We start from the raw sequence: 17,345 nt of genomic DNA on the forward strand, positions 1-17,345 counted from the left end.
TAATTCTAAATACATTTTAAAATTAAAATTTAGTTTAATAGAAAGTTTATTATAATTTTAAATATGTAATGTACCAGCATGTGAAGCCAATTTTAAAGATAAATTTGACAGTCTCACCAAAGTGAGTGTATTTTTTTTTAATTTTATTTTATTGAATCACCATGAAAAAAGTTAGAAAGCTTTCAGGTTTAAGTGTCAGTCATATAATGATCAAACTCCCATCCCTTCACCAGTGCACATGTTCCACCACCAAGAACCCCAAATATACCCCCCTCCTACACCCACCCACCCCACCTGAGTGGCTAATGATCTTCACTTTATTCTCTCTATACTTTGAATACATTCAATATTTCAACAGAGAACTCACTATTATTATTTGGAATTTTCCCCCAACAATCAAACCTGCTGAAAAGGCATCATTTGATAATTTGTTTTTTTTCATTGCTGAGAATGAAGATTATATGAGCTCTGATATTTTGAATTTTTGGATTTCTGATATTTTAGCTCAGTTCACAGTCTAGATGCATTTCTATAAGAAGCCGCTGGGTGCCAAAATGGGTTAGTAGACCTCCTGGATCATAGTCTTTAAGGAGCAGAGGGGGCCGTTTTTGTGTGCGGCTGCTCCGGATCTCATCTGGGCAGAGAGTGTGCTGATAACACCCCCATCCCATGCTCTCTTGCGCACCACGTCACTGCAAACTCATACCTCTGGGTTGTGAGTTCTAGAAGATGGTGGATGCCACGTGGGCGCCGCTTCTGCGTCTGTGGTCTCCCCGCAGAAAGAAAGGATTGAGAGAGAAAATCCTTTCCCCTCTCCGGGCAGCATGGGGTTGTAGCTCAGCACAGTCTAGACGCATTTCTGTAAAAAGCCGCTGGGTGCTAAAATGGGTTAGTAGACCTCCCGGATCATAGTCTTTAAGGAGCAGAGGGGCCATTTTTGTGTGCGGCTGCTCCGGATCTCATCTGGGCCCAAAGTGTTTTTATAACTTCCTAAAATGAAATTTTTGAAGGACTTTCATTTAAAAATACATACAAGTATATTTTATGAAGAAGGAAACTGGATAATATTTATTTTAGTGAACTCTGGATATATAGTACTCAGACCAGAGAGATAGTACAGCAGATAAGGCGCTTGTCTTGCATACCATGAACTCCAGTTTGATTCCTGATTCCACGTATGATCCTGGAGCTTTGCCTGAGCACAGAGACAGGAGTTAACCCTAAGCACAGCTGGGTGTGTCCAAAAAGAAATGAAAAGAAACAACACAAAAAAAAGATACTAAACAAAGTCAACTGTGATGATAAATAAGGGTTCCTGTGAATTTCTTGGTTCAAACATTTGTATGGGAGGGAGAGGACTTATTTTAGGGAGCACAGATGTAGCGGAAGGGTAGAAAGCCCTTGCCTTGCGTGTGTGAAGCTCTGGGGTTCAGACCCAGCCTGGCGGTGATGGGGAGGAGGGTGAAGAAGATGTAGGGGAAAAAAAAGTATTTTGAGAAACATCATAAATTTAAAAAAATCTTTGGCTGTGTACATAAACACTTGACTATCACCCAGGGTCTGCATTATATTGTCTGACACCAAACACTTTAGATTATTGCTCATTTTTCAGTTCTAACTTCCTGATTATTTTGGTTTTTGTTTGTTTGGGTTTTTTTTGCTTTTTGGGTCATACCCAGCGATGCTCAGGGGTCACTCCTGGCTCTGCACTCAGGAATTACCCCTGACCGTGCTCAGGGGACCATATGGGATGCTGGGAATCGAACCTGGGTCGATCAAGTGCAAGGCAAATGCCCTACCCGCTGTGCTATCACTCCAGCCCCCCTAATTATTTTGGATTTGGTTTTCTTTGGTTTTCTCTTAATCCACAAAAAATATCAAAACCAGTCATCAAGCTCCTCCTTCCTATTTGTTTTTCTTTCATGATGTATTTCTAAATACAAGTAGCATGCATGTCCTTGACTCCCTCCCAACAGGAAAAAAAATATTAATAGGCTATAAAAACTGACATAAGAAGCTATCAAATAATCCCTGAAGAAACATCTTCCCTCTCCAGTTCCATTTTGAAATTAAGATCTCTGAAAATATTGAAAACCTTTGTCAGGATTAACATATGGTAACCTTTTGATTTAATCAAGCCACTATAAAAGCAATTAAAAGTTATTTTTCAACTTGCCCAAAATGTAAAATAATGAAATAGCCCCTTCACTAGAGTATCTCACATCATCTAAATAAGAAGGTCCAGGGCCAGGGAGAGAGTTCACATGGTTGCCTAAGTTATTGAGGCCTGTTAGCTTTGGCCTGAGCACCACGAGGTATGACCCTGATAAAAAATAATCGTGATCATCATCATTGTATAAATAAATTAGAAGTCACGCTGTGTGCAACCCCTCATGTGGAATTTTTTCCTAGAGAAAATTCCTTTAGCAAAGGTTAAACAGCCTCGCCCTTTCCAGTAGGGCCCTTATTGTCCGTTTTCTTACTATTCAGTAAAAACCTCCCAAACTCAGAATATGGGTGTGAATATGTCTTAGGGTCCTTTTTGTTCCCCCACCAAATTATTCAGCTATTGATACATGGATGAATACTACGCCACCGTAAAAGGCACCATGCCAGAACCAACCCTGGGCACTGGCATTTCCATTTGTTCTATAATCACTGCTAGAATTGAGATTGGTTTTATAATTTTGCCTCAAAAATTCAAATCCTAGGAGGGGTTGTGTCAGAATAATAAAACAATTTCAGTAACAAAATTTATATAGCCATTGGTTATGTATAATGAAGTGTCACATAGAGCTAGTATGATTGTTGAGAAATTCCAACTCTTATCCTGACTGAAGTTCTCATCAGCACGGCTTTGAGATAACCATGGAATTCACAAATTCTAAAAATCTTTGGATGGCCTATTTCCCCTTCCTAATCCACCTAAAATATTTGACTTGAATAGTGACATACTCCTCTAACACATTCTTTTCATGTAGAGTTGATAATTCTCAGAATTATCTTTATTAATGCCTCTAGTTAGATTTGGATTGTAACCTAGGCTGGCCAATTAAGAAAGGATCTCTTTCTTTTTTTCTAATTGACTTAATACTGTGTTTTAGTATTACATGCTTAATATGTGCATAACTGAAAATCAACATGTATACACTACATTTAGTTTACAAGTCTGATACTTACCTGGCAGAAGAAATACCATGGCCATCCATTGTATTCATTTTGCTTTCCTGTTTGTTGCGGGATCATACCTATGAGCACTTGGAGCGTATTCTTGGCAGTGTTTGGAGGACCAGATGCAGTGCCAGGGATCCAAGCAGTTTCGGTAGCATGCCAGACAAGCGCCTTAACCCCTGTGCTATCTCTCCAGCCCACGTGTTGTATATTTAAACTTTAAATGAGCAGGGGTGTCCTAGATTTCATTAGAAGGTATTTGGATAAAGATTTAGTTGGTTAACTTTTCATTTAATTGTGTTGGTAGGGCAGTGCTATCCCAAGGGGTGTTCAGGAGGTCTGGGGACCCTACCAGTGACTCTAGGCTAGTTTTTTAATACAAAAGGAATTTGCTGAGATTCTGGCACATTTATATAGTACTGATTATACTGATGAGTATAAATATAGAGCTTCTTAAAGTGTGTATGATTTTAATATAAGGAAGTAGACACGTTTATTATAATTGTTTAATTATGTGCATAATTTAACGTAATATTCAGCTTCTGAATCATTTTTGCATGTAAGTGGCACTTAGTTTAAGACCTGGCACCTGATAGCCACTCACCAAATATTTGGTAATTGGTAATTTCTGTCTTGTTTTTTAAAGATGAGTGTCAGGTCATTGCCACTTATAAGTAAATGAAGTAGTTTATGCTTCTAGACCTGCAATTCAGTATTGTAAAAACACCTTGAAAATGAACTAACAACGTTGTTAAGCTACTTTTCTCAGTATGTGGCTTTGGGGACTTGGTAATATGATTTTTTTAATTGGAAATGGGGTGGAGTCACACCCAGTGGTGCCCAGGGCTTACTCCTAGCTCTTTACTCATTTTTCTCCTGGTAGTTCTCAGGAAACCATATGGGGTGCTGGAAAACTGGTTAGCTACATTAAGGTGGTCTAAAGAGGGATTTTAAGATGTTTAGGGACCAAGTCTGAGACACTGAGGCCTGCCCCCATGGGCTGACCTCTGGACACTGCTTTCACCAAGCTCTGTTACTTTATTCTTAATTATATCTGACCTCTTTCCTAATTTTAGGATTATGTAATTCTTCAAATATAATTATAAAACTGTTCTATTTTAAATACCCAGTTATAGGAGATGGGAAAATAAATTTTAATAGCATTCCTTCATATGCTTTACTCTTCTGCCTTACTCTCATATTTAGGACTCACTTTCAGATTAACTGCCATCATTCCATCACTCATTTTAACTCTTTTTTTTTCCTTTTTCTTTTTTTTTCCCTGCTAGTGACAGAAGGCGAATGTAGTATTCTAAGTATTCCAGAATTGAAAGAAGGATTTGGAGCTTCATTTGCCTCCCCTGTTCAGAAGTGGGAGAAGTGGGCCCGAGGAAACAGCTTCCCTTTTCTTGAAGCTCAAGTGCAAGAGGAATTTTTTCAGAGACATCTTGATTCTATTAGAATGTGCAGGCTGAAGGGAAGGGTCAACCGTTCTGGTAGTTTAAAGTGCCAGTGATGGCGCCAGTGGACCACTGCAGTGGCTGTGAGTTGGGTTTCTGCTGCTTCCTCCTACTCATGCAAGTACTTAGCATGCTAGCGTGAGCAGGGCGCCTAATCACTTTGAAAGATTCTGGATCCACATTCTCTAATTTTTTTCTTTTTAACAAGGAGTAATTTGGCTAGGAGCATTTACAGTTTTTATTTTGCTCTGGGCTTGTGGCATATGTATATTACCTTTCGGATTCTTTGTGATTCTGTTACTCCACAGGGGCTCATGAGAAACGGTCAGAATGCATTCCACCAGCACGTTTCTCCCCTTTTTGCAGATAACCTTTAGTCATTTAACCTCTTAAAATCAGTCATGCCTTTACAGTGGGCATATTAAAATTGAAATTGGTGATTTCCAGATCTCTAGCCATTGACTCTGATGTTTTAAAAAAACTGCCTCTTGTATTTTTGTTTTCTGTATCTTTCAGTTTTTCTGCAATGAATGATAGAGCTTTTTTCAGAAAATGTGTTTTTTAAAGAAGTTATTGATGACTACTAAAATAAGATTGTTTTTGCAGTTTGTATTATTTTTCATCCTGAAGTTCTTTTCTTTTAAGAAGCACTATTTTTTAGCTTAGACAATCTTGCATATAATAAAATTTATAGAATTTAACTATATAAATTCAACTAAATGATCTACTCTATCAAATTTAGAAAAAAAAATTCTTATTCCCACAAATTTATAACTGTTACTATCTGTTAGATTCTTGGCCTATCTTGCAGATATTTTTCAAGAAGCTGTTCTCTCCCAGTTTTGTTTTAAATTTACCAAAATAATAGATAATCACAATACTGTCCCTTTCCAAGCCTGAAAACTAATATACCCAGAGTTTATATGGTATTTGTACAATATATAATCAAAACATTTTCACTTCAATTTGCCCTCTATAGAAACATGCATATATAGAAGCCAGTATCAAGAGTAGCTTTTCAAATGGAAAAGACACTGGTATGACAGATTAACAGATTAACATACCAGTTAATCTATCAGGGGATTTTTAGAGGATAAGAGCTATGGATACGGGAGAGAACTTTATTCTATGTAGTCTGTAGTTAGACCAGTGCCCACTAAAATCAGATATCGTCTGTGACATAAAATTTCTATTTGCATTGTGTATTAGAAGGAAAGAGGCTTCAAATTACATCATATTCAAAAGGTGCTGTTCCAGTGACTCAGAACTCAGTGTCACATCCTTTATTTTACATCTCAGAATCTGAATTGTCACCTGTTATATCATGTTGCAGTTTGGGAATGTGACATTTTACCTCAGAGATTAACTGTACCACACTGGCTGTCCAAGCATATCATTTATAAAAGAATTTGGAATCTAGTCAAGATGTTTCAACAACCTAGAAAAAAAATTTTTTTGTTTTATTATTTCAAATTATGATGCTTTCCCTTAAGCTCAGAGTTCCGTCACCTCTGTAGCCTGCACTCAGCAAATATCTCATAATTGACTCTAATTGAATGGAGTGATATCTCTTTCATTCATCTTCTCTTTCTTGCCTGCTACTATCTGTGATTTTGACCATTAGTGTATTGAAATGCAGCACCTTTTATAGGGAAGGCACATTTCTCATTCCTGCTCTGTCAGTCTTAAGCCTCCCAGAAGAGAACAGATGACAGCAAGCCACCGGAAGCTGCATAGTGAGACCATCTTGAACTCCTTCACCTTTAAGCTCATTTCACCACTTAACATATTTTTTTCAAGTGGTCAGAGGATATATTTAGACCATCATTATCCCTTTGGTGTTGACTGGAGCCTCGTGGTATAAACCATCTGCTACTTCTTAGAATTAAATAGAAGGTGGACAGGAAAAAGTTACGCTTGGGTCTGGGAAAATTTTACTTCCTCCCAATAAAAAGATAAGTCAAACAAATCTTTATTTTTGTAATGTAAACTGATGTATGTTAACACTGCTTATTCAGAGATTGCCATGTCTACCACTTCCAGAATTTGAAAAAAAAAATAACTCCAGAATAGTCAAAAGATATTCTTCTACAGTTTGTGGCTTTTCACGTGACTCCTATGGAAGCATAAACATTTTAACCAAAAACAGTAGCAAGGTTAAACCTGGACAGTGCATTCTCAGATTCAGTATTTCTTCAGGCCAAAAGCTCAGAGAGGACTTCTATAGTTTCTGTAAATGAAATCTGTCCTACGAACAGATGACTGACAAAAGATGAACTATTTTTGTTTGGTTGGTTGGTTTTGTTTTGGGGTCACACCCAGTGATGCTCATGGCTTACTCCTGGCTCTTCATTCAGAGATCACTCCTGGTGGGCTCAGGGGACCATTTAGGGTGTCTGGGATTGAACCCAGATCAACCTTGTACAAGGCAGTCGTCCTACCTGCTGTACTATCACTCTGGTCCCAAAAGATGAGCTGTTAAGGAATGAATTTTGGCTTCTGAGGCTACTTGTTCACCAACTCCATTCTAATTATTTTGTAAATTTTTCATGTTTATCTCCCCGCTAAATCCTACCTTACTCTTCTCTGGATTTGAACCAAAGTGTAGGTAACTAAACAGGATTCTGTAAGTTGAAAATTACTGTTTTAAAATGTGTAGATTGCTGCCAAATAAAGCCAGGGTTGTAAACTTATTTTCATGATGGAAAAAAAAATCTGCATATTCAAAATGCCCCAGGAACAGAAGGCTGCATTTCTAAATTTTATTTACTAACATTTGCAATTTGTTATGCACTCTACATGCAAAAATGTTTTGTTTTAATAATGACTCAGTTTGCCTGGGAGATACAGAATATTTATCAAGAGAATTCATTAAGTTGACTAAGTGAATAGGTGACAGATTATTCTTACTAAAAAGCATTGACTTTATTTACTTCTCAAGTTTAACTGCAACTATATTTATAACCACTGTTAAAATGTTTGTATCGAGAGCATGGTAAAGACATTTAGAGTCCAAATAACTGAATGAGATTCCTGGCTGCACTTGTTCTTTTCTAATGTGAATGTGAGCAAACAATAACTCTTTAAGTTTCTGTTTCATCGCCTCAAAATGGACTAAAACAGGGACTAGGGAGCTAGATCAGAGGACTGGCGTGCATGTCTGACATGATTCCCGAGTTACATCTCTGGCACTGTGTACACCTCTGAAAGTACCACCCTGCCCACTAAAGAGGTGCTCCCCCACTTTACCCTGCATCAGTAAGGAGGACCCCCTAAAAGAATATGAAATGCCTAAAAACAAAAGTTCTTCAAAGGTTCCGTGTGAGTATTTAATGACAGTCTTGACATTTTCTTTCTGTACAGGCAAGAAGCTCTTTTGGCTGCCATTAGTGAAAAGGATGCTAACATCGCTCTTTTGGAACTTTCTTCCTCGAAGAAAAAGACCCAAGAAGAGGTTGCTGCACTCAAGCGGGAGAAGGATCGGCTGGTGCAGCAGCTTAAGCAACAGGTACAATAATTAAATGCAAGGGAAGAGAGATCAGTGGGATCAGCTTTTACTGCAAACCCTAACTTCTCCCCGCTCTCCTTTGGTTGTACCAGGGAATCAAAGCCAGACCTTCACACACACAGGGCAAGACAAACACACACACACACACACACACACACACACACACACACACACACACACACACACACACACACACACACACACACACACACACACACACACGCACACACACACATACACAGGCTTTGTCACTGAGCCACATTCCAGCCTGCACACCTATTTACTTTTTTTAACTTGCGTTCTCCATCATGTTTAACATGCAGTTTGGCTGCCTAAGTGCTCTTCTGCCTGAAGTGATCGACTGAGAAAGAGTTTTCCAAATGAAGGAATTGCTTCTTTCGTACTCTGGAAAACCAGTCATCAACGGATAGCATTTGGGAAATAATATTTAATGTTCCAAACAATAAGACTATATTTATACAGCAAAGATTTTTTCTGTTTGTAAGGCAATATTTAATCTCCTATGAAATAGACCTTGTGTTTTTACTTATGCTGATAAATTTATTGAGAAAATACCAAAAGATATCCTTTTTCTATAAAATAGACAACCAACAAAACACAAAACACTTGCTCATTTACAACTGAAATAAAATTCTTCTCAAGTTCTAAAGTAATTTTTTACAAAAAAGGACATCATTCAATATTTAGGTGCTTATTAGAATAAAGTGGGAAGAATATGCTGTTATTAAAGACATTTGTCCAGCAGTTCAGAACTGAAATTTGGATTATCAGAGTTGATGATATGACTAGAGTGGTGGTTGCCAGAAAGTGGGAGTGACCAGAAATGGGGAGATACTGGTCAAAGGGTACAAAAGTTTCAGTTATGCAAGATGAGTAAGTTATAATAGCATTTCTCAACTGGGGACCTGTGTCCCACTGTGGACCTCCAGGATACTCCACGAAGGCCACAGATGGAAATAGCGTAAATGAGGGTCCACAGGAAGGAACAAACTCAAAAGGGGGTCAGAAAAAGGTTGAGAAACTAGTTAATAGTACTACACTGGGATTGAAGATTTTCTCTGAGAATAGATTTTAAGGTTCTAATCTCAAAGAAAGGTATGTGAAGTGAAAAAAAAAATGTCAGATAGCTTCATTGTGACATTCACTTCACTAATATGTAACATTTAGTTGTCCCTCCATATTTCCAGAAGAGTGTTCTGGAATTCCCACATATACTGCAATCCACAAATACTCAAGTCCCTTATAGTATAGTATATGTGTAAACTATGCATATAGTCACATATACTTTTAATTCTCACTAGATAACTTTAATATTAAACACTTAATACAATGACACGTGGAGTATGTGCGTGTTTCTGTTAAATACTATATAGTGGTACTACTTAGGTAATAATGACAGAAAATGTCAGTACAGTACATATTCACTATACACTACCTTAACCATTATAGGGCTAACCCATATATGTACATACATACATACACACACACACACACACACTATTTTTTGGGCCATACCCAGCAGTGCTGAGGGATTACTCCTGGCTCTGCATTCAGGGATCACTCCTGGGGAGGCTTAGGGGACTATATGAGGTGCTGAGGATCTGAACCAGGGTTGACCAAGGCAAGCTATACTATCTGTCCTACGCCACATGTACATATTTTGGATCCTCAATTAGAGGCCAAGGGCCAATGAATGAAATAATAAAACACGAATAGTATACACTAAATGTGTACATTCTGTGTTTGTCTTATATACCTCAGTAAAGTGTGGGAGGGACCATTATACTTCATTAAAGTCGGGGAGAGGAACATAGTACTGTGAAACAGCAGGGTTGTTGAGCAAAGACATTTGCTATTTTGCAAATCTATATCTAGTTACCACTATCGATTTTCTTTAGTCATTAAACCTGATATATAAGCATTATTCACCTACTCTTTGATCTCTCCTTATTAAGATGGAATGTGTAGCAGAAAAACTGTATCTCATTCACACTGTCTATTGTTTACTTGACTCTGAAAACTGAAACTTAAGAATAGTAATTAATCCATCAAATAATACCCTTCAAAAGGAGTGGCTCAAAACTCTATAATATCTTTACATCTAACTATATGCCCTGGATATTCTGTAGCGAGGCAGTGGGGTGCACAGAAGGATTATGCAGTTCTTGCAAAGTCCTTCCTAAAGAGTATTTTTCTACCTTCATTCCATGGAAATTTTCACCTTCATGCCCCTCTCAGTGCATCTCATCTGGGATGCACTGGGCAAGAAGGAAGGAGTCTTGCCAGAGACATTTTCATTTTTAATTTCTCTAAGTATGTATACTAACTTTCGCATAAGGGGGAGGCCCTTTGGAAAGAGGATATGGCATCAATGTTGTTTCAATTTAAAACTCCTAGTCCTTGAATTGCTGGAATGTACCTCAATCTAAAGGCCGTTTCCTAACAAGGAAGCAGTCAGCACTGGCCAAGCTTTCCAGTAAACCGAGCTGCCCCTGCCTTGATGGGGTCTTGGCGTTTGTGTGTGATTCCTATCGTCAGAAGGAGGCGAAGCAACAAGGGATTTACAGATTTGGGGGTCATCCTCTAAGATGGTCCCAATTTACTTACCACCCTAGGGTAACTTGCCGCCTTGACTCAGTCATGGCAAAGCTGCACATGAGGAGTTTTGCATCCGAGGAAAGGGCCAGAGCCAATGAATTGAAAAAAACAAAAACAAAGCTAAAGTTGTCTAACCCATTCCAGATGTGCTATGGTGGATGCCAACCAGTGTGTGCAGATTATAAGTCATGAAGAAGTCCTGCTGCGTCCTGCCCCTGCGTTAGGCTGCGCGTGAACGCAGCTAGAACTCTGGAAAGATTTAATCCAATCTGTTGAGCCACAGTGGCTGTCACCAAATGGCCTTTCTCCCAGCATTGATTTTTTTTTTCCTTTTCACCTCAAGAGCTTTTCCGCATCCATGTTGGAATTGCTGTTAGCGTGAAGTCTTGATTGTGTGGGCTCCGAGCACTGGGCCACACGCACATGAGCTTTGCAAGACAGGCTGGACATTTTTAATTCAGCCATGATCCTCCAGGAATAAAGGCTAGAAATATACACAGATTCGGTTTGTCTCTAAACAGTCTCATCTACAGCTATAGTTCTGTAATGCTGCATAAGGATTCAGGGCACTATAGTACTGTTGTCCCGTTGTTCATCGATATGCTCGAGTGGGCACCAGTAACATCTCCATTGTGAGACTTGTTGTTACTGTTTTGGCATATCGAATATGCCACGGGTAGCTTGCCAGGCTCTGCCGAGCAGGCGGGATACTCTCAGTAGCTTGCTGGGCTCTCCGAGAGGGACAAAGGAATCAAACCCGGGTCGGCCACGTGCGAGGCAAATGCCCTACTGGCTGTGCTATCACTCCAGTCCAAGGATTCAAGCAGGCAATATTTTCTTTTATTCCAAAATCTAGGCATGAAGGATTTGAAAATGTAGGACTGGTCTTGACAAAGCTCCCAGTCTAATACTACACTGGTTGTGCCAAGCATTTAGCAAGACAAGTTTTACAGAGGATATCCCTGGCCTTCTGCCCAGATTTCCCATTTTCCAGCAGCTAGGCGGTCACACCCAGGGACTGCCCCAACGCCCTGTAATCCCATCAATGGCCAACATCCAGAGACTTAAAAAGCAAGCTCCTGGAAGAGAGCTGATGCAGAGAGTCTCTGGCCCATGCACCTGGCTGTCTTCCCCGGGGCCCCTCAGAGGGGATGGGCTCCAGCTTCCCTCCCCACCCCAAGCAGAGCTCGCGCAGCCGAAGACCTCTGGAGCCTCGCTACAGCCATGCTCAAGGCCCCTCTCCACACGTTCTGACGAGCCTCACACATGAAGGTACCGGCAGAGGAGCCCAGGTGTGTGGGACCCAGGGCTGAGACCTCCAAGCCTGCTCGGATCAGGACTGGGCCTCTTCCACCCAGATTTCCCATTTTCTGGTAGCTAGGCGGTCACACCCAGAGACTGCCCCCGGCACTCTGTAATCCCATCAACAGCCAATATCCAGAGACTAAAAAAAGCAAGCTCCCGGAACAAGACATCTTATAGCCTACCTTTCCCTCTGGGAGAACCAGCAGGCTACTGAGACTTTCCTGCCCACATGGGAAAGCTTCGCAAACTCCCCGTGGCGTATTCATATGCCAAAACCAGTAACAATGCTGGGTCTCATTCCCCTGACCCTGAAAGAGCCTCCAATGTGGCATCATTGGGAAGGACGAGTAAGGAGAGGCTTCTAAAAATCTCAGGGTTAGGACGAATGGAGATGTTACTGAGACTGCTCGAGAAATTCAACGATCAACAAGATGATGATCCCTGGTCTTAACTTCTTGCACAGCCTCTCTAGATCCTCTGCCTTACAAGATTTATTTGCCCATTGAATTTTGATTCATTGAGAATTTACTCCATCAAATCCTATAGAAATGGAAGCACCTATTTTCACAGGAACAGCGTGGTAGAGAGCAAATGAGACCTGTCACAGCTTTCGCTCTATTTTACTGGTTAAATTATTTCTCTGAGATTCGTGTTCTTGTCTGTAGCATGCAGAAACAATAACCACCATCACAGGGCTGGTGGAAAATTGCATAAGAATGCAGACTTGAAACTTTCAGATCCACACTTCTATTCTCATTCAAAAGATCCTTATTTCGTAGTGACACTTACGCCATAGGGGATACATGTACATCAAGAGAAAGGGGGTGTCAAGAACTGTAGAAATAAGTACCAGGAGGTTGACTCCATGGCTTCGAGGCTGGCCTCACGTTCTGGGGAAAGAGCAACTCAGAGAAGCGATCACCAACTATAATGTAGTCGAAGGCCATGCGGGGGAAGGGAGTTGCGGGCTGAATGATGGCTAGAGACTGAGCACAGTGGCCACTCAACATCTTTATTGCGGGCCGTAGAAGCTAAATAGAGAGAGAGAACAGAAGGGAATGCCCTGCCACAGTGGCAGGGTGGGGTGGGGGGGAGATGGGATTGGGGAGGGTGGGAGGGACGCTGGGTTTACGGGTGGTGGAGAATGGGCACTGGTGAAGGGATGGGTTCCCGAACTTTGTATGAGGGAAGTATAAGCACAAAAGTGTATAAATCTGTAACTGTACTCTCACGGTGATTCTCTAATTAAAAATAAATAAATTTAAAAAATAATAATAAAAAATAAAATAAAAATTTAAAAATTAAAAAAAAAAGAGAAAGGGGGTGGGGTGCTCAGGAACTTGCTCTCATTCTCCCTCATCTGTAATAACTTAGTTTAATTCTCCGGACGACAGTAACGTTCAGAATGATGCAGCTAGTATGTTGTGTTCTGGCCCTCTGAGAAAGAGGAGTTTCTCAGGAAAAAAATTTGTTTCTCAGAGTAGTAAGAAGAACAAGTGAGTGGTGCATTTTGATCTTTCGCTTTTCAGTAATTAAATGATCTGTCATAAAATAGTATTTCTTATTCAATTTCAAACCACTCTGAGCTCCAGGCGTACTCCTGGTTCTCTGCTCAGGGATCTCTCTTAGTGGGGCTAAGGAGACATATGCAGTACTGGGAATCAGACCTGGGTCATCTATGTGCAAGGCAAATGCCTTACCCATTAAGGAGCTCTCTCTCTCTCTCCTTCACCCCCTAAAACAGCATTTTAATTATTTTAATGGTTTAGCATGGGGAAGGGAAAGTTGGGGCCACATTGTTGCTCAGGGATTATTCCTGGATTGTTCATGCAGCAAGGATCAAATCAGTGTCAGCTGTATGCCAGGCTCCCTAGCCTGATTTAACATTATTTAAATATAAATATAAATCTAGGGCCACGTGGGTAGTACAGGAGCTAAGACACTTGCCTTGCATGCAGCCAGCTCTAGTTGGATTCCTAGCACCACATTTGGTCCCTTGAGCACTGCCAGGAATGATCTCTGAGCACAGAGCCAAGAGTAAGTCCTGAGCACCTCCAGGTGTGATAAAAAAAATAGATAAATTTTGCATATGTCTTTCTCATACCTGATTTTGCCATCATTGCCCACCTGCCGGAAGTTCTCAAACTATGAAAATTTTAATTCCCTGGCAAGTATTCTCTCTCATTCACTTAGTTCTGACTTTCCACTCTCAGTTTCCTTCTATCCCTACCCAGTATGGATTTTCAGAAGTACCTGAAAGTAAAACAGAAGTGGCCAGCACTTATTTTATTGTAATGTGCTGTGCAGAGTGGCTTTATATACCTGATATCAAATTCTTACTTCAGTTCTGTTTAATTTTATCTTTGTTATGTAGATGAAGCACCCATAGTCCCAAAAGATTCCATGTCTTGGCTAAATTTCCATGAGAACTAAGTGGCAGAACCAGAATTTAAACTAAATGTCATACTTTTGCCATGTTAAGTGGTAATTCCAGACAGATGGTAGTTAGAAAGTTTCTATCAGAGTGAGAATGAAAACACTACTATTTCAAGATAATATGGTCCTGATTTGTTCCCCCTGAGAGATTTATTGTTGTTCAAGAGCATTTAATGCTAGGACCTCTGCCCTCTATTATTGCCTACGTAGAACCTAAGACAAAAAAGAATTGGTATGATTTGTCACTGGCTTATAAATTACAGGAAATAGTAATATGGGCCTGCCGCTACAAAATAACCATGATACGGAATTTATCTTATTTGATGTCTTCAGCATTGGCAGCACTACGTCAGAACTTAATACTCTCTGGTTCTAACAGTGGCCCCTAGAATGCTGCTTATTTTGACACTGAATGGTCTACAGACCACTCCTAAAAAGCTCAGTAATGAATATGTATGAAGTTGATGTGGATCCGTCTCAAAAATAGGGAGCCTGGTAGGGCCAGAGAGATGGTAGAGCAGCTAGGTTGCTTGCCTTACACGAAGCTGACCCAGGTTCAATTCCAGCATCCTGTATGGTGCCCTGAGCCAGGAGTAATCCCTGAGCATCATCAGGAGTAACCCCTGAGTAGCACCCCCCAAAAAAAAAAAAATACAGAGCAAACTATCCAGACATTGCCAGATACATCTGTTTGATTTCGTATTTCTGTTTAACTCTTGAAAAATTCTTTGAATTGATGATATTAGACAACAGAGGAACAAAGGAATGCAGAGCCAGTCCCCTTGTGCTACTGCTCTTTTGGAAATTTTCACTTTTGGAAATGGTTCCCTCTCACTGTGCAATGCAGACTCTTCATTCACGTATCTGTATGACACGTTTCTTCTCCACTCCTACCCCCACTGTTATGCCAGTCTTCCATGCTAAAGAGGTGTGCATTGAGATGTTGACTGGTAAGAAAGGGGTTCTTTTCAGCCACCTCCATAGTAAGCTTTTCTGTGGTTTTAGTTTTACTTTTTGGTGCTTTTGTTGCTCCCCAGGTGGCTGGAGCGATAGCACAGCCATTGGGCGTTTGCCTTTCACGCGGCTGACCCGTGTTCGATTCCTCCACCCCTCTCGGAGAGCACAACAAGCTACTGAGAGTATCGAGCCCTCACAGCAGAGCCTGGCAAGCTACCCGTGTGTATTGGATATGCCAAAAACAGTAAAATGGAGTTGGCGCCTGTTCTCACTAAGCAGTTTAAATTCTGATAATGAGGCCAGCCTTTGTGTTTTGGTTTTGGTGGGTTTGGGGTTTGTTTGTAACTTCTGGTTTTGGTTTTGGGGCCACACTCGGTGCTCAAGGGTTCCTCCTGGCTCTGTACTCAGAAATTGTTCCTGGCAGTACTTGGGGGACTATATGGTATGCTGAGGATCAAACTTGGGTTGACTATGTGCAAGGCAAACATCCTACCCAATGTACTATTCTCTGCAACCCCTGAGCCCACTGAGCCTTTGAGAACATTCGGGTACCTTTAAGACCAGCTGCCTTTTGCCTGATGAGCTGACGTCCCTTAGATAACATGTTTATTTCAGGCACTGTGGTACTGGACTGTGTAAAAATAAAAAGAAAAGGCGCGCGGGTGGGCGAGGCAGGCGAAGGAAGGAAGAAGGCCAAACTGGTTGCTCGATCGGTTTATTTCATGTCCATCTCCATTCTCCTCTGATTCTCCTCCTGCTTCTTTCTCCCCCATCCTACTTCATTCTCTCTCTCTCTCTGCCTCTCTCCCGGCTCTCGGTCTCTCACTCGATCTGTTGATCTGGCCCCCGTGGATCTGGGCCCCGTGGATCTCGCCCTGTGGATCTGGCCCGTGGATCTGGCTCCGTGGATCTGGCCCCCAACCCACTCTTACCGCCTAGTTAAATCTCCACCGCATGAGGGGGTTGGGGCATACACCTAGGTGTGGTCAGCAATAGGGTAAGGTTCTTTTCCCTCAGGGAATGCTTCTCCTAGGACTTAATTCTCTTTCAGCAGGATGATCCACCCAAGGGCAAAGTCCCATGAATGTGTTTCTCTTCTCCTCAGCCAGCAAACATATAAGAATTCATAATATTAATTATTTTGTATGGACACAATAAGAGATGCATTAAAGCTTATAGAATTGCTCTCCTGGGGCCATCTCAATCTCAGACTACAGTGCTCAGGCCAGATCAGTCTTTCCTAGCCCTGGCAGGGTCCCAGTCTCATAATTACTATTGGATCATGACAGCATTTGTCTATGATCAAGCTCTTAACTTATAGTTAAGAATTAGGCACTTTGGCCAGGCCCATCTCGATGCCAGGGTAGCACATAACTCACCGCTTGCCCTGGATCCTTCCCGTCCCACGTCGGGGACCCTACTTTGGGGTGCTAGGAACTGAGGGCAACTGAGGCTTAAGTGGAGAAAGCAGATGCCCAGGAGGGAATATCGAGGCCAATTAAGTCTTAAGTTATAAAAACATAATATTGTCTTCTTGTGTCTATACAAAAAAGACATAGCTTTAAAGTAAATTATTCAAAAGGCATAAAGAGGAGAGAAAGGTAATGTTATAATATTCAGTGTCCTAGGAAGTTCTGACCTTACCAATTAACAGAGTTTGATTAAGGGAAGAGCAGATAAACTGGTAGAAATGGTTACAGATAACAAAGGAATGGGAGTGACTTGGAGCACTTTGATGGGTGTGACTGATAAACCTAAGCTCCTAGTGGCAAGGGGGAAAGGACAAACCAATGATATCCAACACTGGACATTGCCTGCCTTCTCTTCAAAGTGCTGTCCCTGTTACTGTTAATCTCTCAGCTTTCCTGAATAGCTGAATTTCCTACTAG

General features: G+C 40.9%; 1 protein-coding gene across 9 annotated transcripts in view; it reads left to right on the forward strand.

Moving 5' to 3' along the window:
• ERC1 (ELKS/RAB6-interacting/CAST family member 1) overlaps positions 1-17,345 on the forward strand; it is a 518,184-nt gene that overhangs the window by 387,549 nt on the left and 113,290 nt on the right. For all 9 annotated transcript variants that reach the window (XM_055141299.1, XM_055141303.1, XM_055141300.1 and 6 more), the window contains one exon: positions 7,995-8,139. In XM_055141299.1, the coding sequence (XP_054997274.1) occupies positions 7,995-8,139 (145 nt within the window). The remainder of the gene's footprint in view (positions 1-7,994; positions 8,140-17,345) is intronic.

The sequence above is a fragment of the Sorex araneus genome, chromosome 6, assembly GCF_027595985.1.
Source record: "Sorex araneus isolate mSorAra2 chromosome 6, mSorAra2.pri, whole genome shotgun sequence".
Lineage (NCBI taxonomy): Eukaryota > Metazoa > Chordata > Mammalia > Eulipotyphla > Soricidae > Sorex > Sorex araneus.